The 24,567-nt window shown below is 45.1% G+C and overlaps 2 protein-coding genes across 3 annotated transcripts in view; one reads left to right on the top strand and one right to left on the bottom strand.

Annotated features, from left to right (window-relative positions):
- The first annotated feature begins 9,076 nt into the window (after positions 1-9,076).
- On the top strand, positions 9,077-13,185 carry DAZAP2 (DAZ associated protein 2). 2 transcript variants are annotated; one of them, XM_024736814.1, is made up of 4 exons: positions 9,077-9,210; positions 10,029-10,147; positions 10,563-10,731; positions 11,735-13,185. In XM_024736814.1, the coding sequence occupies exons 1-4, from the start codon at positions 9,198-9,200 to the stop codon at positions 12,055-12,057; spliced, it is 624 nt and encodes a 207-aa protein (XP_024592582.1). In that variant the 5' UTR covers positions 9,077-9,197; the 3' UTR covers positions 12,058-13,185. The 2 variants fall into 2 exon arrangements, with proteins under 2 accessions (XP_024592582.1, XP_024592581.1); XM_024736813.1 differs by having other exon boundaries at positions 10,563-10,808.
- A 971-nt stretch (positions 13,186-14,156) lies between these two features.
- SMAGP (small cell adhesion glycoprotein) overlaps positions 14,157-24,567 on the bottom strand; it is a 25,708-nt gene continuing 15,297 nt past the window's right edge. Inside the window, exons 4-5 of the mRNA XM_024736812.1 lie at positions 15,871-15,951; positions 14,157-14,915 (exon numbers count right to left, since the gene is read on the bottom strand). Coding sequence (XP_024592580.1) covers positions 14,737-14,915; positions 15,871-15,951 — 260 coding nt within the window. The 3' untranslated portion in view covers positions 14,157-14,736. The remainder of the gene's footprint in view (positions 14,916-15,870; positions 15,952-24,567) is intronic.

Here is a 24,567-nt window from a genome sequence, read left to right as displayed (position 1 = left end):
GGCGGGTGGAGGCTGGGCGGGACCCGGCCCAGAAGCACTTGAAAATGCTTTTGCATTGCTGTCTTTCCTCACAGCTGAGAGGTTTTTTTCCCTGCTGACCAACCTGACTCCCTGCTGTATCATCCTTCAACTCACTCCCACCACCTGCCCAAGCCTCCTCCCCTTAGCAACAGCAGAGATGCCTTTAATCTGGTGATTGGAGGGGGGAGGGGCAAGATTAACTACGCGGTTAAGGAAGGTGTTTGGAAAAATACGCCTGGATCCTGGAGAAATGTGGTTGCTCCAGGGCAAGTTTTGAAGATTTGAAATTGGGTCAGTTCTCAAACCAGGTAAAACAGGATCCTAAGGATTATCTACTTAGATTCCAAGAGCTTTCTAGGAATAGAGTACAGGGCCAAGGGAGACTCTGTCAACAGAGCATCCCTGATATGCTAGGTGCTTGGAGGAGACTGGGTAAAAGAGGAAACATAAGGTCCTGTCCTATATCTGTTGGGTAAACCAATATATTCTCAGGAAACAGAATTAAAGGCCTATTAACTACAAATTATATAATGAAGTTATTGGAGCAAGGATGTAATTAAAATAATATTAATTAGAACAATTCGGTATTATTCAAGAAGACCTCTTGGACGGGATAAATCTTGAGTAGAGTTTGCAAAGAAAGGACGGACCCAGGGCTTCCCTGGTGGCGCAGTGGTTGAGAGTCTGCCTGCCGATGCAGGGGACACGGGTTCGTGCCCCAGTCCAGTAAGATCCCACATGCCGCGGAGCGGCTGGGCCCGTGAGCCATGGCCGCTGAGCCCTCCAGTTCTGCATCAGAGGATTCATCCAATCAAGGATTGAAAATATTTGGAAAATAAATTCCAGAAAGTCCCCAAAAGCAAAAGTTGAATTTGCCTCAAACCAGCAACTATCTGCATTGTATTTACAACAATTTACATAGCATTTACATTGTGTTAGGTGTTATAAGTAATCTAGAGATCATTTCAAGTTACACGTGAGAAAGTGCATAGGTTTTAGGCAAATACTATTTTACCATTTATGCAAATACCATCTTATGTAAGGGACCTGAGCATCCTCGGATTTTGGTATCTGTGAAGGGGAGGGGGTCCTGGAACCAATCCCCCGTGGATATGGAAGAAAGACTGTGCGTTTGGGGAAGTGGAATGGAAGGTAAGGCTTGCCGCATGCCTGTCCCCCAGGTCTTCCGCTTGACCCTCTGTTTCATTCTGTTTTCGGCCACTCATTTGGCTGCTAGTCACCTGGTATGGTCCCTCTGCATGAAATGCGGCTGTAGTCACAGTGGGGCACAGCTGTGAATTCTCCCTAACATGACTACACAAGGTTGTTCTTTACTGAAGAGTTAGGGAAAAACTAAAGAGAATTCCAAAGAATAGAGGAGAGCATTAAATTTTTTATTTTAACTTTCCCTGTAATCCAAGTGAAAACCAGCTGATAAGTTCAGCTTCATTAGTTGTGGCATGCAGGCTCAGTAGTTGTGGCTCACGGGCTCTAGAGTGCAGGCTCAGTAGTTGTGGCGCACGGGCTTAGTTGCTCCGTGGCATGTAGGATCTTCCCGGACCGGGGCTAGAACCTGTGTCCACTACATTGGCAGGCGGATTCTTAACCACTGTGCCACCAGGGAAGCCCAAGGAGCATGGAGTCTTAACCACTGCGCCACCAGGGAAGTCCCAACTTCCCTGGTGCAGAAGCACTAAATGACTCTGATGCAGGTGGTTTGGGATTTCACACGGAGAAAAATTGCTCAAAACCCGAAAAGAAGGGCTTCCCTGGTGGCGCAGTGGTTGAGAGTCCGCCTGCCGATGCAGGGGACACGGGTTCGTGCCCCGGTACGGGAAGATCCCACGTGCCGCGGAGTGGCTGGGCCCGTGAGCCATGGCCGCTGAGCCTGCGCGTCCGGAGCCTGTGCTACGGCGGGGGGGGGCCTGGTGACCCAAAAAAAAAAAAAAAAAAAAAAAAAAAAACCCGAAAAGAAGAGACGCTGCCCCAGGATTTACTAGGCTGCTCTAGCCACAGTGGAGCGAGGCCTTTACATTATCATGCAGAGCAGTGTTAGTGCCTCTTCTACAAAGGCTCTCCAGCAATAAGAAAGGAGGATCCGGGCTTCCCTGGTGGCGCAGTGGCTGAGAGTCCACCTGCCGATGCAGGGGACGCGGGCTCGTGCCCTGGTCCGGGAGGATCCCACATGCCGCAGAGCGGCTGGGCCTGTGAGCCATGGCCGCTGAGCCTGCGCGTCCGGAGCCCGTGCTCCGCAACGGGAGAGGCCACAACAGTGAGAGGCCCGCGTACCGCAAATAAAAAAAAAAAAGAAAAGAAAGGAGGATCTATTTCTGAGTCATATATCTTGTAATCCTTGTTCCCTTAGTTACACAAAGACCGGCCAAAGTTTTGAAAAGGCTGCTTCAGAGCCTGATTGGATTCTTCCACAAACCTCTACACTCCCTCTTTGGGCTGGGGAATAGGAGGTCGTTTTGTTCTCTAGTTACACAAGTGAAGAGCCCAATACATAGTAGGTGTTCAATAAAGGTACATTAAAAAGCTCTAATCAGCCTAATTAACTGGGACTAGGAGACCCTGCAGGAGGAGGCGTGTCATTCTCTGAGTCCTCAGAGGACAGTTTATCCATCTCTACTGTAGCACTTACTGAGTTCTGCTGCAATTTTCTTTTCAGCATCCCTCTTGCCCAAACTCACTAAAGGAGTTCATTAGCCATCATCCTTGGCTATTCTCTCTCCTTCATCCCAACATTATTTTAAAAAACACCTTTATTAAGGCATAACTGACATACAATAAACTACACGTTTAAAGTGTACTATTTGATAAATGCTGACACTTGTACACACCCATAAAACCATAACTACAGTCAAGATAGTGAACACATCCATGACCCCCAAAAGCTTCCCAAAGTCCATCTCTTCCCTCCTGTTCCTCCCCATCTCTTTACACAGGCAACCAGGGCTCTGTTTTTTATCACTATGGTTTGTATTTTCCAAAATTTTATATAAATGGAATCCCTTAGTGTGCACTCTTCTTTTGTCTGGTTTCTTTCCCTCAGCATAACTGAGATTATCCATGTTGTTATGTGGACCCGTAGTTCATTCCTTTTTATTGTATAGCAACACCGCAATGTGTTTATCCATTGACCCGTTGATGGACATTTGTGTTGTTTCCAGTTTTTGGCTGTTACAAATAAAGCTGTAATAAATATCCATGGGTAAGCCTTTGTATGCCCATATTCTTTCATTTCTCTTGGGTTAATAGGAGTGGAAGGACTAGATCACATGGTATATATAACTTTTTTTTTTTTTGCGGTACGCGGGCCTCTCAGTGCTGTGGCCTCTCCCGTTGCGGAGCACAGGCTCCGTACGCGCAGGCTCAGCGGCCATGGCTCACGGGCCCAGCCGCTCCGCGGCATGTGGGATCTTCCCGGACCGGGGCACGAACCCGTGTCCCCTGCATCGGCAGGCGGACTCCCAACCACTGCGCCACCAGGGAAGCCCGGTATATATAACTTTTAAAGTCCTGTCATACTGTTTTTAAAGTGGTTGTACCATTTTACATTCTTATCAGCAGCGCCTGAGAATTCTAGTAGCTCCACATAGTCTCCAACACTTGAAACAGTCAGTCTTTTTAATGCTAACCATTTTAATAGGTGTGCCAACATTGTTTTAATGTTTTGAATTGGTAAGCATTCACATGGTTCAAAAATTTAAAAAAAAATTTTTAAGGTGTATAGTGAAAAGTCACTCCCACCTCTGTCTCCCCACCCTACCCAGTAACCACTTTTGTAGCTATCTTGCGTAATCTTCCAGAATTTCTTTACTCAAATACTAATGAATATAGTTTTCCTGCTCTTTTACACAAAAGGCATCAAGCTAAGCACATGGTTCTGAACCTTGCCTTGTTTTCATTTATGAAATATTTTGGAGAGCTTCCTCGTTCTTTGTTACAGCCATGCAGTGTTTAATTATATGGGTATACTAAGATTTATTTTACCAGTTCCCTATTGATGGATATATAGGTTATTTCTAATCTTTTGCTATTACAAACAATGCTGCAGTAAACAGCCTTATATACACAGTATTTCTCATGAATGCAAATATAACTGTAGGAATCATTCTTAGAAGTGGGGATGGTAATTTGTAATTTTGATAGACATTTGCCAAATCGGCCCTATAGGAGTTGTACTCCCACCATCAATAAATTAAAGCGTCCGCTTATCCTCAGCCTCACAATTGAGGTTAGTAAATGTTTGGATTTTTGCCAATCTGATAATCGTATCTGTGTGGTTTTAATTTGCCTTCTTATTAAGAGTGAGGCTGAACATCTTTTCATGTTTAGAAGCCATTTGCATTTCCTTTTCTGTGAACTGTCTGTAAATGTCATTTGCTACTTTTTTTTTTTTATAAATTTGGTTAATTTTTTCCCCCAGTTTTATGGAGATATAATTGACATATATTACTATATAAGTTTAAGGTGTACAACAAAATGATTTGACTTACGTACATCATGAAATGATGACCACAGTAGGTTTAGTTAGCAGATATCCGTCATCTCATGCAGATACAAAATTTTAAAAAATAGAAAAAATGTTTTTCCTTGCGATGAGAACTCAGGATCCACGGTCTTAAGAACTTTCATTTATAACGTACAGCAGTGTTAATGCTCTGTATCATGTTACATTCCCTAGGACTTATTTATAACTGGAAGTCTGTACCTTTTGACTACCTTCATCTAACTCCCCCTCCTCCCAGCCACTTTTTCTAATGGTTGGCCATATACTTATTGATCTCCAGGAGCTATTAATATTTAGGGGAATTAGCCCTTTGTGATGTAAACTGCAAAATTTTTTTTTCCAATTTGTCATTTTTCTTTTGACTTTATGGAGTTTTCATCCCTGATATTAATCCTGTTTATTAACCCTGGACATTAATCCCAATATTAGTCCAGCTGTTTTGCCTAAATATTTCTGGAATCCCCCCACTTCTTTCTACCCAAATGCCACTTTCCTAGGCCAGTCTGCCATCATCAGTCACCTAAATTACTGCATTGTATCCTAACTGTGTCTCCCAGGCACACCTCAACTCTTGCCCCTTTCTAATCTATTTTACATTTGGTAGCCAGAAAGATATTTCTAAAATAAAAACATAATCATTAAAAAAAAACCATAATCATGTCACTTTTCTGCTGAAAACTCTTGGTGGCTAACTAGTGCCTGTAGGATAGACTCCATTATCTTATGATAGAATCCTCCATGGGCACCAAGGCCCCCTGCATGGAAAGGCACCTGTTTACCTCTTCAGCTTCGTCTCTGACCAGTCCTCACCTCCCATTCCATGTACCGGCCATACTGAACTGTTGTCACATCCTCCCTCTCCATAAGCCCTCCCACTTGTAGGCCTCTGCATACACTGTTCCCTATTTGGGGACCCCTCTTCACTTGCTTAAATTCCACCCACCCTTCAGATTTCATCTCAGACATCACTGCCAGCATGACACCTTCCCTGATCACAGTAGAAAAGATTAGATACCTCACCCAGGTGTTCTCATAACACCCCATACTGTCCTTATGGCAGCATTAATCACGCTATATTTTGATTATCTGTTTACTTTTCTGTCTCATCCATTAGGTAGACTAAGTTCCATGAGGATAGGGACTAAGTGTGCTTCTTCACTATTGTTTCCCTAGTGTCTATTACAGGGTCTGGCACATAACAGGTGCTTGATAAACAGTTGTTAAATTAACTCAAGAAAGGATGTTTGATGACTTAATGACATCTTCATCTCATTGGGGGACCAAGGAGAATGAAGAAGACAGAAAGGCTTTTGACGCCTGTTCAAGAAAGTAGCCAGATGCCCCTTAATCCCACCTGCCAGAGAAAACAGTGGCTTGTAGCCCCTTCTTTTCTGTTGTTTATCTCATTTGGCTCCACCCTGGCTTTCAGGAGACCCTGGTCCCAGCATGTTAAGCAAAATACCTAACATCCTGTAGAGGAGGCACTGACCAATCTGAGGGCAGCTTGTCTTAGCTGGAGCTAGGTCCTGCAGGCTTCCTGGGTGTAAAGAGTTAACCCTTTAGGGACTTCCCTGGTGGCCCAGTGGTTAAGAATCTGCCTTCCAATGCAGGGGACGCACGTTGGATCTCTTGTTGGGGAACTAAGATTCCACATGCCGTGGGGCAACTAAGCCCGTGCACTCTAGAGCCCTTGTACCACAACTAGAGAGCCTGCGCGCTGCAGCTACTGAGCCCGTGCACTCTTGAGCCCTCGTGCCACAACTAGAGAGAAGCCTAGGTGCAGCAACAAAAGATCCCGTATGCTGCAATGAAGATTCCGACACAGCTAAATTAATTAATTAAAAAACAATAAAAAAAAAGTTAACCCTTTAATTACTGGACCATGGAAAGGTCTGGGGAGGAGGGGTTTCAGTGGAGGACTGGAGCAGAGGAGGGTATTTGGGGAGAGGGCTTGGGCCAATGGCTGTTTACCATCCAGTAGAAGTATTTGTACTTTTATCTAGGGCCTGATCAGAATTTACAACCTGATTATCAGCTTGGCCTACTTCCCCTCTGCCTTCTCAGGCTCCTCTTTGCTTTTTTCATTCCCTAAAACAGAGTCTAGATTTAGAGCCTGAGGTGACACGAGGGTCATGTGAATTTTCTGGCAGATGATGAAATTGAGACCTTTGGGAGGCAGCAGATTAAAAACAATGTGAATAGATTAAACAATGTGAACATTAGAAACAAGGCTTGTAAAATCAAGCAAAGCTGTGTTTGAACACCTGGCTCTGCAGCTGTATAACTTAGTGCAGCTACTTAACCTCTCTGAAATACAGTCCGCTTGCCTGCACTTTTCCTTGGTCTGCTGTGGACACGAGGTGGATAATATCTGCAAGGATAGTGGTGCAGTATCTGATTTCTACATGACAAGGAGTAAGTGGGAGCTGAGGAGACGAGGACCAAAGTCAGTTAGTTGGTGACACAGTGAGGTCTGGAACTCGCATCCCTCTCCTACACTCTCACTGACGTGGGCTGCTATAGTCAACACAATTTCAGGGTCCCTAACTGAGGGCCCAGTAAGAGAAAAAAGGTAAGTTTCCTTTCTCAGGTTCACTCCTTTATTTTCTGAGGCCCAGAGCACAGGTTAGGATGGGTATAGGTTAATGACCTCTCCAGTTTTAGGCTTTAGGGTGGAATCAGTTTAGGATCTGACTTGTAAAAGTGAGGTTACAAGGAAGAAGATTTGACTGGTCTGACCTCCAAGGATGTTCATTCAAATTAACCAACTACTGCTTGTAAATTTCACGCTAAGAAAAATGCAAGGCCCTGAGGGTAAAAGTCCACTAAAAAAAAAACCCAGTGTTTTTCAAACTGTGAGTCCTGACTTGTTACTAGGATGTGAAATCACAACCAGAATTGAAAAAAGGAAATAGGAGGAAATAGAAAATATGACAGTGCATTGTACACAGAAGGAGGTATCAGATCATAAAATTTTCAGTTACGTATATTTATAAATGCGTGTGTACTGGGTCATGATTTAAAGTGTATTACTGTCAATTTGGGTCCAAAAAGTTTGCAAGCCCCTTTACCAGAAGGTGAGATTCAGGAGGGCAAGAGCTTTGTTTTGTTTTAGAACAGTGCCTGGCATTTTTAAGTGTTCTCTGAAGAACTGTTGAATGAGTGAATATCTAACACTGTGCCTGCCTTCAAGATTAGAGTCAGAAATACAGGAAAAGGTAAATATCATAGGCTTTAACATACTAATATTAATCTGAACTAAATAAACAATATGAATCTACTGAAAGGGAAGGAACCTAAAAGAACTCCAAATACAAATAGTCTTGGAAATTGGGCTTTTAGAGTATTTTAGCCATGATAGTCAGAGTGAAGTGATAAGAACAAAACAAAACTGACTTGGGAACCTGGGAACCAGGATTCAAGACCTGACTTTGTAACCTGCTCACTGTGTGACTTAGGGCAAATCTCTTTAATCAATTCTCTCATTTGAAAAACAGGAATGATCAAACAAGCCCCGTCTGACACACAGGGCTGCTGTGAAGACCTGTGATGACCCCATAAAATCGTACATTTTAAGGGTGCTCTGCAAACTGTAATAGGATACTGGAGAGAAAAACAAGGGATTGCTGAGTTGAAGTGAGTACAGCTCTTTTCAGTGGTTTAAGTCATTCATCAGCAAGTATTTATCAGGCTTCTAGTGTTTACTGAGGACTTTTCTTTCCAAAGCTTTCCCTTTTCAGATGCTTTTCTAATATTCTTCCTACAGTACAGAATGTAAACTCCATGAGGAAATAGTGTTGGGCTGTCTTGTTCAGCTCCATCTCTGTACTTGCACATAGCAAGCGCTCAGCAGATATCTTAAAATGGAGAACGGAAGGAAAAACTTAATTGCTGCCTTAAAGGATGGCACCTTTGCCCTTAAGAACAATTAAGTTAGAAGAGAAGTGATAACACGGAGAAAATACACGTAAGATGCCGTACTGGTGCCTGTAACAGGTACCAAAGGAAGGGCCGGGCCACAGGCACTGCTTGGCTACCACGAGTATGCCAGTTTAAGTGCTAGCTGCTGCGGGAGGGACACAACACAGCATACCCTTCTTTATGGTGAGAAAGCGACACAGAAATAAATACCGACTGTCTGCAGGACAGGCAGCGAAGATTCGAGTGAGGGGAACGCGTGATCGATAAATCAAGGGTTGGTGAGGGGAGCGTATCTCAGGCAGTTAGAGACGTTTGTAGAAATCTATGCCCCTTCGTGGAAAGACTGTCAAGGTGAGATGACCTTGAGGTGCTGTGCGTAGGTGGGAAAAGGTTCCGGAGAATAGTTTAATGGTACTGCCTCCGAGCGCCCAAGAGAGAGAAGTTCCTGTTTCGAGACAATACCTGTTATTTGGTTTTCTTCCAGTCGAAAGACAAGGGTAGGGGTTGGAGGACAAGACCCAGTGGGCGGGGCCAACACGAGCGGGCGGGATCACGTGGGCCCTCCCTCCAGCTACTGGAGGCCGGGCGAAGGGGCGGGGTTTCCGGTGGCAGCGGCATTCGGGCGTCGGGTGACGCTAGGCGGACAAATTGTCACGTGACACGGAAGTGACTACGAACAGGAAGAGGACGAAAAAAATAACCGTCCGCGACGCCGAGCCGAACCGGACCCGCAGCCACCATGAACAGCAAAGGCAAGGACAGGGGGCGGCTGAGGCCGCCGGGGGAAGTAATGCTGGCCGGGAGCGAGCGGGCCCGGAGCCCAGGGTCACTGGACGCCAGGCCTGGGGAGAGCTGCGCCGCGCTCCTGGGCCAGCTTCAGTGCCCGGGGCTGCGCCGGACGCCTTTGTCATTCTCGAACTACGGCTGCTCGCTCCCTCTTTCTCCGGAACCACAGGCAGGCCCCCGGGCTTAACTAGTGAAGTGCCGGCGCTGGTGAGCGGGGCAGGCGGGCCCGACGGGTCTCTTTCCCCTTACCCTCGCTGGCGGCCAGAACGTCTCCTGGTTCCTGTGTCAGGACATTCCCCTCAATCCCCTCTCCGATCTCAAGGTTCACTTCCACCACTCACTTTATTTGGAAGTCGACCTTGAGTAGGAACCTGTGAGGTCGATGGGCCCAACCACCGTTATTCATGAGGTCTTGGTCGGTTACAGCCAGATCTTTGGAGACTACCCAGAGTAGAGAGACAGGACACACTCTTGAAACATCAGCAAGAAGGGGTTCCCAGAGCTGCCCTGCATTCTGGAAGGATCTTGGGCCCAGCTAGACTTTCCCCTGACACCAGTCTTCTCCTGGAAAGAGCTTTTCCTGTCCAGTTAGAATCCAGCATCTTCAGTTATAAGGGTGCAAAGAGGATGCTTATTTTCTTGGCTCCAGGGATCAGGCCCTTCAGGGCAGTCGGTCTGTTTGCAAATCTCTTTCTGCTTGTTCCGGCTAGGCTACCCAGTATGCCCTGCCGTATTTTGGTGACTCTGTATTCTAGGCAACATGCATTGTTTTCTTGTCTTCCAGGTCAATATCCAACGCAGCCAACCTACCCGGTGCAGCCTCCTGGGAATCCTGTGTACCCTCAGACCTTGCATCTCCCTCAGGCTCCACCCTATACTGATGCTCCGCCTGCCTACTCAGAGGTGCTTCCAGTTTATTAGACTTTATTAATGGAATACTCTTGGATCACGTTTTCAGTCTTTAGCTAAGTCTGACTCCACACATTTATTTACTCTCCACAAACAGGAAAGAATGCTCACATGAATAATCTAAAACATTATATAGTTCAGCAATTTCTGTTGGGGTTGAGAATGCATTATCTGATTATTTTATGTTATTTGGCACAGGCTGAGGTTAAGAAGATGAGTTTGCGTTCCTTGAGCCTAACATTAGCTACAGCAGGAAGTGATCCAGGAGAATATTTAGTGGCAGTGGAAAGGCAACTTGTGTAACTCAGAGTGTAATCCGCACAAGGAGAATTAAGAATTGACTCATTAAAGAGATCTGAAATACAAATGTCTTAAAGTAACTAGTTGCCTTCTCTTCTGCCTCTTTTAGCTCTATCGTCCGAGCTTTGTGCACCCGGGGGCTGCCACGGTCCCCACCATGTCAGCTGCATTTCCTGGCGCCTCACTGTATCTTCCCATGGCCCAGTCTGTGGCTGTTGGACCTTTAGGTTCCACAATTCCCATGGCTTATTATCCAGTTGGTCCCATCTATCCACCTGGTTCAGCAGTGCTGGTGGAAGGAGGGTATGATGCAGGTGCCAGATTTGGAGCTGGTGCTACTGCTGGAAACATTCCTGTGAGTATGACTTTGTCACAAAAAACTCAACCCTTGTGTATTTTAACTTTCTGAAATGACTACATAGTTATCCTTTCATCATCCCTGGGTAATAGTTGCTGGTATTGGTGCAAGCACTGACGTCCAGTAGTCAGGCAGAAAGCACTGGAGGGGGCAGAACTGTGGCAAGTCAGTAGCATCTGGCACATTCACTGGTGTCCGAGTTAATCAGATTCCTTTGTTTTCCTGTCTTAGGAGTCCTGCCTGCTGCTTTTCCAGTTCACTTTTGGTACTGGTCTAGTAACAACTGCTCATTCATTCCATAAGCATTTACTTAATATTTGCCATCTGTATGGCATTGTGTTAGGAACCATGATGATTAAAGAAGTAGAATGCACAGTCCCCATTAGATTACATTTAGAAAGATACTGGGGCCTTTAGTTATGTCTCCTGCTTACTTCTCTTATGTATGGGAATTAGAGCCCAAATGGTCCTTGCTAGGACCATCTACTCAATAACCACAGGCTAGGGATGAGGTGAGAATGCTGTTATCAGGTACAGCTTTCAGATTATCCAGGGCCATTTGAAAACTGTTGGACCCTGTGACATAAGGCCCTGGACCTAGTACCCGCTCCCTATATTTTAGAATGTGAGTAGGAGTGATTTTTTTGCCCTGAAAATGCCTATAGGTCTGGACTACCCACACTCAGAAGGTATCCATAGGCTTTATCTTGGACCTGAAACCCTTTAAGTGAGTGGGTTTCCTGTTTATATCTTTGGGCTCACAGAGACTAGAGACCTGCTGTACCTGAATTGGTGGCATAGCTAGCTCTTTGAGATGCCATGGGTTAGCACACTGCCGTCTTCCTGACTGGTCCTCTTTCACCTTTGTCCACTTCCCTTCCACAGCTGCCCTGTGTCTAATCAACCTTGTCTTTTCCTTTCAGCCTCCTCCCCCTGGATGCCCTCCCAATGCTGCTCAGCTTGCAGTCATGCAGGGAGCCAATGTCCTTGTAACTCAGCGGAAGGGAAACTTCTTCATGGGTGGCTCAGATGGTGGCTACACTATCTGGTGAAGAACCAAGGCCGCCTCTGTGCCGGGAAAGACATCACATACCTTCAGCACTTCTCACAATGTAACTGCTTTAGTCATATTAACCTGAAGTTGCAGTTTAGACACATGTTGTTGGGGTGTCTTTCTGGTGCCCAAACTTTCAGGCACTTTTCAAACGTAATAAGGAACCACGTAATGGTAGCAGTACCGCCCTAAAGCATTTTGAGGTAGGGGAGGTATCCATTCATAAAATGAATGTGGGTAAAGCAGCCCTAAGGATCTTCCTTTAATTCCTCCGGAGTAATACTGTACCATACTGGTCTTTGCTTTTAGTAATAAAACATCAAATTAGGTTTGGAGGGAACTTTGATCTTCCTAAGAATTAAAGTTGCCAAATTATTCTGATTGGTCTTTAATCTCCTTTAAGTCTTTGATTTATATTACTTGTTATAAATGAACTGCATTAGTTATCTGCCTTTTCCTTTCCGTCCTTTGCTCCACGTCCTACCCTCAACCTTCGTCTTCCATTCCTTCCCACCGATCTCCATTGAATCAATGGTGCAGGACAGAAAGCCAGTCAGACTAATTTCCTTCTCTCCTTGCACTTCTCCCCACCTGTCATCTTTTAACTAGTCTTTCACAAAGGATCCTCTGAAACCCCTTGTGCCCCAAGCACAGACCCCATTACTTCTGCTTTTGCGTCTCCTCAAGCAAAAGTGGAGGGTGCCTTTTGGACCCTCCTCGTAGTTGTCTCTTCATACATGAACCAAATTTGCAAACCCAAATTTGCTTTGGTGCCAGAAAAACTGAGCTTTGTTTTAACAAAGGATGCAAACTGTTTTGTAAACAGCAGTTTGTGTATAATTTGAGGGGCACGGAGGAGGATGCATTTAAAAGCCTGATGACTCTAGAGCCAAATTAAGGGGAGTTTTCAGATCAAAAATTGGTTACCATTTCTTGTCAGTGTCTGATGCAGCCACTCATGGCTCCCCAGAATTCCTGAGCTGGGTAAATGGGGTCATATCGTGAATGCCTCACTACTAAATGACTTGAGTCCAGTGAAATCTCATTAGGGTTAAGAATATTTCAGGGATCCTTAATATTTTGATTTTTGTTCTCTAAAATTGGATTTTATTTTATTTTATCTTATAATTTCAGTTCATCTAAATTTTGTGTTCTGTACATGTGATGTTTGACTGTACCATTGACTGTTATGGAAGTTCAGCGTTGTATGTCTCTCTCTACACTGTGGTGCACTTAACTTGTGGATTTTTTATACTAAAAATGTAGAATAAAGACTATTTTGAAGATTTGAATAAAGTGATGAAGTTGCATTACACCTCACTTCAAGGATTCTTTACTCAGCTTGTTTTTAGATCTCTTCTGTATATATCTTCTTTTATATCCCACCTAGAATTCAGATAAGTGCTGCTGTCATTCTGGTTTTTTAAATGAAGCCTTTCAACTAAATGCAGGAGTACAAGGCTAAGATTTGACCATTTTCATGAGTTCCATTCTAGATGTTTAACTTTTCTTCATTTTACTTCCTAAGCTCTTTCAGATTCTTATGAGCCTATTGTGCCAGAGGAATTCCGAACATAAACTTAGAAATAAGGGAACAGTTGATTCTAACTTGCCCTTAAGTTTGACTTGAGGATGATGTTTTTTAGTATTTAACAGTTTGTGTAAGTTCAGGATGACCTTCAGTTTTTCCAAAATCCTGTTGGAGAAATACTGAAAACTCCTGGAACCTAGGTTGCCAAGATTGATCCCTCAACTCTTGGGTCTCACCTTGGGTGGACCTGAGCTTGAACAACGGAGGCAATATATTTAAGACCTCGACAGAGATACAGCTTAATTCCAAAGTAAACAATACCTGAAGAGCTAGTGATTTCTACCAAAACAAACATTGTACCTTTTAAACATACCTCATTTTGAGACGAAGTTAGCTCCAAGAAGCCTCTCTGGGCTTGATATAAAGGGCACTGGTGGGAAAAGTGGTAGGTAGGTTGTTCCTGGTTCCCTCTGTGTGTACGCAGAATGGGTCTGGGAAATTCTGGCCCTTGTCAGGATGGAGGCTAAACAACTAATCCCCCAGGGTATGTTTCTAATGCCACTTCTAGGACAAACTTCCCAGGACCATCTTTGTTTCAATCAAGACCCTGAGATTATTGTGGGAACTTCTGAAACTTCCCTGGGGACCCCTTTGCTTGGGAGAGAACACAGGCAAAGGAGTTAAGTGAGCAAAAGAAACTGTCAAAGTTTAAGCAAAGATAAAGTGTAACGGTAGTTATTTCTTGCACATGAGAATCTGATTTCTGTATCAATGAAAGATTTTAATTCCGAGAAAAATAGCATAAGTCTGGCTTGCTGGGAATATGGAAAGGAAGGGCTCAGATTAAGGGATGTGGCACGTTCATCAGGAGAGAGGTCTCCACAGTCTCCTGCCCTCCTGGCCTGGCCTTTCACTGTGGTGTCCGGCCTCCGGGAAGAACTTCTATGGGACACTATTTCCACTTGGGCTGTCACTAGGTGACCAGGTATGGGACAGAGGAGCATCCAGTGACCCCCAACTCTCCCCCTTCCCTTCGACCTGTGAAAGAAGTGGAGACGGCTGGGCACATACTCCAGTGTTGCCTGGTACAGCTCAACCTCGGTGGTCAGCCAGAAGCACCGGCTGTATGACAAAGGCCTGGCTAGAGACGTCACGAGCAGCTTTCTTCGTGTCCCTGGTCCCTGGCGTTGGTGATGTTAGCACTTGTGCCTGTGTCCCAGAAGGAGCTCAGTTCTGCCCGTATCAATCGATGCTTCTCACTGGTTTCAGATAAAACTTCCACCTAATAATTTGTACGTTAGCACTGAAGCCTGGATAAGCTCCTTGGGGTCTGGGAACCATTAGATGAAATATTCCTCCTTCTCCCTGCCCTTGGCTGAGTTGCTCTCCATCTGGAGGACGGCGCCGGGCTCGCCTTCTGCAGGTTCGTAGGTGACGTAGCTGCCTTTGTTCTTGTACAGGTAAAAGAAGATCAAGATCACGACTGAGAGCAGGGTGAGGAAGACCACTGTGATAACAACTTGGAAAGGAGAGGGAAAATGCAGAGATGTTTCAGGATTGAGGACGTCTCAGTAACTCACAAGGTCCCCTGCATTAGACGATTCCCTCACTCTGGGTGAGGGTCCTCCTGCTGAAGTTAACTAGCGTCCACTTCCAAATCCATATTCTCCCACCAAGCCCGACTTCCTTGGTACATGATATCTGGAGTCTCTTTGTGCTTAGGGACACAAGGCTTTTGGTTTCTGACAAAACTGAACTGCCCTCTCAACTAGTTCCTGATGATTATGATAGAAACAGGAAGGAGGGAAACAGGAAATCGCTTATCCCAACAGGAAGGGTTTTAAAATTCATAGCCTCGGGCTTCCCTGGTGGCGCAGTGGTTGAGAGTCCGCCTGCCGATGCAGGGGACGCGGGTTCGTGCCCCGGTCCGGGAAGATCCCACATGCCGCGGAGCGGCTGGGCCCGTGAGCCAAGGCCGCTGAGCCTGCGCGTCTGGAGCCTGTGCTCCGCAACGGGAGAGGCCACAACAGTGAGCGGCCCGTGTACCGCAAAAAAAAAAAAAAAAATTCATAGCCTCCTGTAGGGGTTTCTGATCCCTCCCATCCTCTTTCTCACCCACTCAACAAGCTGCACACATCCTTATCCCTACCCCCATACTCAACTGTAGTGCCCATATGCACTGCAGCTGTTTGTGGCCACCTCCCAACCTGTCATTTACTGGCAGTACCTCTACACGAAGCCTCTAAGAGTCTTTTATAACCGTGTGTGTGTGTGTGTGTGTGTGTGTGTGTGTGTGTGTGTGTGTGTGTGTGTGTGTAATATAACTTGCATGCCAACACGAGCCCATTAATGGATTTGGTCTCTAATCTGTGGTGCTTTCCCATGTAGGGAAAATCCCGGTCTATCACATTGTCTCTGGAGCAACAGAGCCCCTGAGCTCAGAAGGTCCCTTGATTTGGCTCAGAGCCTGTTACCTGCAATGAGTGCTGTGCTGGCTTCAGCTTCTGGGGACAGGGCTTCAGTGGCCTGTAGGATTGGGGTGGCCATCAGTTCTTCTGGAAAATTTAGCAAAGTGGAAAAGGAAATGGGGTGAATTCTTTTGTTCTGAAACACATGTTTGTCCTTCAATTTCACTACCCCACCTTCTTCCCTATTCAGACTTTTATCATTTAACTCCTATAGGACATCTGTATAGAAGAACCTGGAGAATAGAGGAGAAAACAAACCACCACCAAAGACGATAAACATTTTGATGGATTTCTCTTTAACATAGTGGTTAAAGTATGGGCTCTAGAGCTGGCTGACGAGGTTCCAATCTGAGCTCTTTTACTAGCTGTGTGATTGTCAGAAAATTACCTAACCCCTCTGGGCATCAGCATCCTCATTAGGAAAATAGAGATAATAGTACCTACTTTATAGGGTTGTTGCAACATGTATTAAGTAATTCAATAAGGGTAAGCTATTATTAGGAATACATTTTTGCATAAATGAGATCAAATGATAAATGTATATACATGTATATACATTTATATTTATATTATATGCCACATGCATTTCTTCACTGTTTTTACAAACTCTTTGTAAACATTATTTTTTAATAATGAAATAATGCTCCTTCCCTTATTGAAACCCTTTTCTATGCTTCCAGAGTAAGCCCCGCAGTTTGAAAGGTTCTGAAATAAGGCCTCTCCTACCCTAAAATATATCCCATATCTCCTTCTGCTGTCGGTCTATCTGTCCTTCAGAGCCTGAAAGTCCCACTCCTAAAGTCACTACCCAGACTCCTAAGTGTCTCCAAAAGAAGTCAGGAAGCCCTTCCGTTCTCTCCTAGTTAGCATTTTAGTGTAGGGGTTTGAAAAGGTTAGTTACTGCAGGACAGAGGTATCCTGGGGAAAGCAGTCTGACTGACCCTAAAATCACCCACAGGAGGCATCCCAGTATTCATTCAATAAATAATAATAGCAGCACTCATTAACTCTCGACTCTCTGCCAGGTGTGTTCCAGGCACAGTGAGGGCAAGCGGAACACACATGGTCTACCTTCCCTGAGCTCAGCCTCCACCACAGCAAGTTCACAGTTAAGAACTGTGATACGTGTGGCCAAGGCAACATCTGGGAGCTTAGGAGGGCATGTGGCAGAGGGGCCTGAGCTAGTCTTCCAGCAGGAACAGCCTCCCCAGGAAGCAGAATTTGAGCTGGGGGCCGAAGCAGGGGTAGGAGTTTACAGAGTGAAAGGGGCGGGAGGTGGGGCACATTCTAGGCAGAGGGAAGAGCCTGGATCAAAGCTCTGAGATGAGAGGACCCATAGGCCAGTGTGGCCGGAGCACAGGGCGTGAGCCTGATTCCTGTCTCTCGCCTGACACCTTCAGTATTCCATCCAGGACAAGGGAAATTCAGTCACTAGCGGTGGTCTGGTGAGCCTGGGAGCAGTGCCAAGAGGGGTCAGTGGTGTTGAAAGACTTTCTCACACAGGCCAGGGGAGGCCTGTTGAACCGTCCTGGTCTTGCCACAGGAAAAGCAGATGTGGGCTGCCTGGATCACCACCCCGCTCCCAGGGCCAGGCCAAACCCTTCTCCACTCTTTCTTTAGGAGCGGTGATACAGTCAGCTACTTTGTGGCTTCGGGCAAATGGTTACATCTCCCGATTCATCCAACCATTCTCATCTGTAACCAGTAGGAACTATATTAACCAACTCTGCAGGGCTATTGCAAAGGCTAAATGAGAAAATGTGCAGGCAAGCATCATTAAAAGGGAAAGCCGCTCCAGGTTTGAATCCTGCCCCAGCATAGTCTCCTAGGTAACCTTGAGGAAGTTACCAAACCTCTCCGAGCCTCAGTTTCTCTCCCATGTGAAAAACAGGAGTGTGGTAGGCAGCTTCTAAGATGATTCCCACCTCCTGGTGCTTACATCCTTGTGAAAGCCCCTCTCCCCGTGTGTCGGCTGGACCCAGTGACTAGGTTCTAACAAACAGAATACAGCCAAAGTGATGGGCTGTCACTTCTGAGATTATACTGTGACTTCCATCAAAGACAAGCCCTGAAGTTTATCCACCTGATCACTGCTTCAGACTGCTGCCCCTCACCACGCACGCTTTCCTCCCCCAAATGTCCTGGGGCTGCACACCATCTTCCCACCATTGATCTAGAGTTCTATACAGCTGCTCTCAGTTTTGTCTCTCTTAAACATTTGAGAACTTAAGATACACAAAGCACCGAGAAGAATAATGTACGTACAGAAGCTTCAATAGAAAGATGAGTAAGATTCAGTTCAATCGATCAACAAGAATTTAGTTTGCACCTACCACGTGCCAGAGGCACTGTCATACATGCTGGGCAAGCAGCAGTGATGAGGCTCACCAAGGACCCAACCATGGAGTTGAATTTTAGTGAGGCTTCAGAGAACAGATATGTATGAGTCCTCGGAAAGGGAATCCGGGAGGGTAGATGATTCCTAGTTGGGAAATTCTGCAAATAATCCCAATTATAACAGCTGCCATTTGCTAAGTCCCTGCTTTGTGCTGGGCATTTCGTACACATAATTATTAATCCTTAGAATACCAACCACTTCACAGCAGGTGTTTTTATTTGCCCATGTGGACCCTGAGGCCCGGGAAGAGTTAAGTGACATCCCTCGTACTACACATGAAGGAACAGTGGATGCAGCCAAGATCTGAATCCAGGACTAGCCCCTCCAAAGCCCAAGGTATTTATACTAAGCCTTCCTACCACTGTCCTTCTCTTTTTTTTCCAATAGGGAAAACGAGGAAGAGGTAACAGAAGATAACTATGAGGCAGCACAACGAGCTTTCCAAAAGTGCGAGGTTTTAGAAGATGTGGACAGTTGCGGAAGAAACACCAGAGGAGCACCATCAAATACAGACCGCTGCATTACAAAGAGCTCTCCTTTGGTGTGAACTTGCTCACAGGCGACTGGGCAGCAGGGAATATCAGAATGATATCAGTCACGTTGGTTCACATGCAACCTCAAGCTTTCTACAGCTCAAGAGTACATTTCATCAATAAGGACCTTAAGAAACATAAAATGCACTAGAAGTACCTTCCTTGGACGCAGTTATCAGTTGGTTTCCACTTACACTAAGCCATCTGGTGATGCAGTAAGTACAAATGAAGGAGGTACCAAAACAAATTACTTCTATACAAAAACATTAGAAGGCAGAGCCATGGAAGAAATTTACCTCTATATGAAATCTACCTCTACGAGAAAACATTAGAAGAAGGCAGATCCTACATCAGATTTTTATTTTATTTTATTTTTTTTTTATATATTTATTTATTTATGGCTGTGTTGGGTCTTCGTTTCTGTGCGAGGGCTTTCTCTAGTTGTGGCAAGTGGGGGCCACTCTTCATCGCAGTGCGCGGGCCTCTCACTGTCGCGGCCTCTCTTGCTGCGGAGCACAGGCTCCAGACGCGCAGGCTCAGTAGTTATGGCTCACGGGCCCAGTTGCTCTGCGGCATGTGGGATCTTCCCAGACCAGGGCTCGAACCCGTGTCCCCTGCATTGGCAGGCAGATTCTCAACCACTGCGCCACCAGGGAAGCCCCAGATTTTTATTTTTGACGAAAATAATCTCTGTTGAAAGTTAAGTCTCTCTGGAACCAACTTCTAAAAGGAGGAAGCACACTCCCCAGGGCACAGGGAGTCTAGGACAGACAGGGATCCAAGGTTCAATGTTGGTGGAGATTTAACTGCCAATATTTTAATTCAGACTGTTGTATTTTTAGGGTTCTCGTTACAAAGTTTCATAAGTTTTGACTGTTCTGTCCCAATTCTGTCTTTCCTGTAAGCCCATTTCCAGTAATGTGATTTCAGAATGTGAATCTTTTCGAAAAAGCACATAAAGGTTAAAAGCAGAAACTTAGAAGAATAGTGTCAGGAAGCTCTGTACAGCTCAAGGTGGCAAACACATTGGAAGGACAATTTAAAAAGTGTTATATTTGGAGCAAAAACAAGGAAATGGGCCAGGCTTGCTGCCTGGGCCCGAAGCTAAGAGGTAGGAGGTAACAGAGAAACTAGAAATCTCCCAGCCCGTTTTGCCTCTGTCTCCTATCAAAGGGAATGATTTCTGCACTGAAGGAGAGCAGGAGCCTTGGTGACGTGGGGAAGTGAGCTCAAGAGAAGGGACACAACCCAGAAAGCACCAAACTAATCTAAAAGGGATCCAGGTAAGTGACAGCCAAGGGCACCGAAAGAACATGTAAATGGGATCGCTATTGATGATACAGGAGCTTCTGAGAAAGACAGAGGGACCAGAAGCCTGAAGGGCCACAGAAAGAGGTGGATTCTGTAAACGACTGGTGAGACTGATACAGTTCCTCGGCAAAATTCTCGAACAAGTTACGAGGAACTGCTTTGGGGGTCTTGAACTTGAAACCACGAGCATTAAGAGTTAATGTGAGACCGCTGGGAGCAAGCTGGTTCAGACAAGTCACACAGCCTTTTTAGACTGAGGTTCCAGTTTCATAGACAGAGAAATTAAAAGGCCAATTCAACAAGTATTTACAGAGTGCGTACTTTGTGCCAGGGTCCGTTCAAGGCCCTGGGCGTAGATTAGTGAACACAACAAGCAAAAACTCATGCCTTCGCAGTTCCTTAAAAAACTACACAGAATTATCATATGATCCAGGAATTTTACTTCTGAAAGAAGTAAGAAATGAAAGCAGGAACTCAACACAGATATTTGTACACCAATATTCACAGCAGCATTATTCACAATAACTAAAAAGTGAAACAACTCAAATGTCCATCAACAGATGAACAGATAGACAAAATATGGTGTATATATATATATACACACACACACACAATGGAATATGATTCAGCCTTAAAAAGGAAGGACGTTCTGACACGTGCTATTAGGTGGATGAACTTTGAAGATGTCATGCTAACTGAAATAAGTCAGTCACAAAAGGACAAATATCGTATGATTCCACTTGTCTGAGGTACCTAGAATAGTCAAGTTCATAGAGACAGTGGTTATCAAGAGCTGGGAAGAGGGGAGAATGAGGAGGTATTGTTTAATGGCTACCAAGTTTCAGTTTGGGATGATGAGAAAGATCTAGAGAGGGATGGTGGTGATGGGTGCACAGCAATGTGAATGTACATAATGCCACTGAACTGTATCCTTTAAAATGGTAAATTTTAGGATTGGTTCAAGATGGTGGAGTAGAAGGACGTGCGCTCACTCCCTCTTGTGAGAGCACCGGAATCACAATTAACTGCTGGACAATCATCGACAGGAAGACACTGGAACTCACCAAGAAAGATACCCCACATCCAAAGACAAAGGAGAAGCCGCAATGAGACGGTAGGAGGGGCTCAATCACGATAAAATCAAATCCCATAACCGCTGGGTGGGTGACTCACAAACTGGACAACACTTATACCACAGAAGTCCACCCACTGGAGTGAAGGTTCTGAGCCCCACGGCAGGCTTCCTAACCTGGGGGTCCGGCAACGGGAGGAGGAATTCCCAGAGAATCAGGCTTTGAAGGCTAGTGGGATTTGATTGCAGGACTTTGACAGGACTGGGGAAAACAGAGGCTCCATTCCTGGGGGGCACACACAAAGTAGTGTGAGCACCAGGACCCAGGGGGAAGAAGCAGTGACCCCATAGAAGACTGAACCAGACTTACCTGCTAGTGTTGGAGGGTCTCCTGCAGAGGTGGGGAGTGGCTGTGGCTCACTGAGGGGACAAGGACACTGGCAGAAGTTCTGGGAAGTACTCCCTGGCATGAGCCATCCCGGAGTCTGCCATTAACCCCACCAAAGAGCCTGCAGCCTCCAGTGGTGGGTCACCTCAGGCCAAACTACCAACAGGGAGGGAACCCAGCCCCACCCATCAGCAGACAAGCAGATTAAAGTTTTACTGAGCTCTGCCCATCAGAGCAATACCCCGCTCTACCCACCACCAGTACCTCCCATCAGGAAGCTTGCACAAGCCTCTTAGATAGCCTCATCCACCAGAGGGCAGACAGCAGAAGCAAGAAGAACTACAATCCTGCAGCCTGTGGAACAAAAACCACATTCACAGAAAGACAGACAAAATGAAAAGGCAGAGGGATATGTACCAGTTGAAGGAAAAAGATAAAACCCCAGAAAAACAACTGAATGAAGTGGAGATAGGCAACCTTCCAGGTAAAGAATTCAGAATAATGATAGTGAAGATGATTCATGATCCAGGACCTTGGAAAAAGAATGTAGGCAAAGATCTACAAGATGCAAGAAATGTTTAACACAGACCTAGAAGAATTAAAGAACAAACAAACAAAGATGAACAATACAATAACTGAAATGAAAAATACACTAGAGGAATCAAGAGCAAAATAACTGAGGGAGAAGAACGGATAAGTGACGTGGAAGACAGAATGGTGGAATTCACTGCCATGGAACAGATTAAAGAAAAAAGAATGCAAAGAAATGAAGACAGCCTAAGAGACCTCTGGGACAGTATTAAACGCACCAACACTCGCCTTATAGGGGTCCCATAAGGAGAAGATAGAGAGAAAGGACCCGAGAAAATATTTGAAGAGATTATGGTCGAAAACTTCCCTAACACGGGAAAGGAAATAGCCACTCAAGTCCAGGAGGCACAGAGAGTCCCAGGCAGGATAAACCCAAGGAGAAACAGGCCAAGACACTTTTTTTGTGATACACGGGCCTCTCACTGTTGTAGCCTCTCCCGTTGTGGAGCACAGGTTCCGGATGCGCAGGCTCAGCGGCCATGGCTCACGGGCCCAGCTGCTCTGCGGCATGTGGGACCTTCCCGGACCGGGACACGAACCCGCGTCCCCTGCATCAGCAGGCGGACTCTCAACCACTGCGCCACCAGGGAAGCCCGCCAAGACACATATTAATCAAATTGACAAGAATTAAAGACAAAGAAAAATTATTAAAAGCAACAAGGGAAAAACGACAAATAACATACAAGGGAACTCCCATAAGGTTAACAGCTGATTTCTCAGCAGAAACTCTACAAGCCAGAAGGGAGTGGCACGATATGTTTAAAGTGATGAAAGGGAAGAAGCTACAACCAAGATTATTCTACCCGGCAAGGATCTCATTCTGATTCAAAAGAGAAATCAAAAGCTTTACAGACAAGCAAAAGCTAAGAGAATTCAGCACCACTAAACCAGCTCTACAACAATGCTAAAGGAACTTCTCTAAGTGGGAAACACAAGAGAAGAAAAGGACCTACCGAAACAAAAGCATAACAATTAAGAAAATGGTAATAGGGGCTTCCCTGGTGGCACAGTGGTTGAGAGTCCACCTGCCGATGCAGGGGACACGGGTTCGTGCGCCGGTCCGGGAGGATCCCACATGCTGTGGAGCGGCTGGGCCCGTGAGCCATGGCTGCTGAGCCTGTGCATCCGGAGTCTGTGCTCCGCAACGGGAGAGGCCACAACAGTGAGAGGCCCGCGTACCACCAAAAAACAAACAAAAAAAAAAGAAAATGGTAATAGGAACATACATATCGATAATTACCTTAAACGTGAATGGATTAAATGCTCCAACCAAAAGACACAGGCTCACTGAATGGATACAAAAACAAGACCCATATATATGCTGTCTACAAGAGACCCACCTCAGACATAGGGACACATACAGACTGAAAGTGAGGGGATGGAAAAAGATATTCCATGCAAATGGAAATCAAAAGAAAGCTGGAGTAGCAGTACTCATATCAGATAAAATGACTTTAAAATAAAGACTGTTACAAGAGACAAGGAAGGACACTACATAATGATCAAGGGATCAATTCAAGAAGAAGATACAACAATTATAAATATATATGCACCCAACATAGGAGCACCTCAATACATAAGGCAACTGCTAACAGCTATAAAAGAGGAAATTGACAGTAACACAATAATAGTGAGGGACTTTAACACCCCAGTTACACCAATGGACAGATAATTCAGACAGAAAATTAACAAGGAAACATAAGCTTTAAATGACACAATAGACCAGAAAGATTTAATTGACATTTACAGGACATTCCATCCGAAAACAGCAGATTACACTTTCTTCTCAAGTGCACATGGAACATTCTCCAGGATAGATCACATCTTGGGTTGCAAATCAAGCCTCAGTAAATTTAAGAAAATTGAAATCATATCAATTAGCTTTTCCGACCACAACACTATGAGATAGAAATAAATTACAGGGAAAAAAACGTAAAAAACTCAAACAAATGGAGGCTAAACAATACGTTACTAAATAACCAAGAGATCACTGAAGAAATCAGAGGAAATAAAAAAATACCTAGAGACAAATGACAATGAAAACATGACAATCCAAAACCTATGGGATGCAGCAAAAGCAGTTCTAAGAGGGAAGTTTATAGCAATACAATGCTACCTCAAGAAACACGAAAGGGCTTCCCTGGTGGTGCAGTGTTTGAGAGTCTGCCTGCTGATGCAGGGGACACGGGTTTGTGCCCCGGTCCATCAATAAAACTAAAAGGTGGTTCTTTGAGAAGATTAACAAAATTGATAACCTTTAGCAAGACTCATCAAGAAAAAGAGGGAGAGACTCATATCAATAAAATTAGAAATGAAAAAGAAGTTACAATGGACACTGCAGAAGTACAAAGTATCCTAAGAGACTACTACAAGCAACTCTATGCCCATAAAATGGACAATCTGGAAGAAA

Source organism: Neophocaena asiaeorientalis, unplaced genomic scaffold (assembly GCF_003031525.2).
Source record: "Neophocaena asiaeorientalis asiaeorientalis breed wild unplaced genomic scaffold, Neophocaena_asiaeorientalis_V1.1 scaffold134, whole genome shotgun sequence".
Classification (NCBI taxonomy): domain Eukaryota; kingdom Metazoa; phylum Chordata; class Mammalia; order Artiodactyla; family Phocoenidae; genus Neophocaena; species Neophocaena asiaeorientalis.
This window is presented reverse-complemented; position numbering and strand designations above follow the sequence as displayed.

Coding starts and splice junctions, on each gene's coding strand:
- DAZAP2 (XM_024736814.1), top strand. Junction 10,148..10,562: donor CTCCGCCTGCCTACTCAGAG/GTGCTTCCAGTT, acceptor TGCCTCTTTTAG/CTCTATCGTCCGAGCTTTGT. Junction 10,732..11,734: donor TGGTCCCATCTATCCACCTG/GTTCAGCAGTGC, acceptor TTTTCCTTTCAG/CCTCCTCCCCCTGGATGCCC.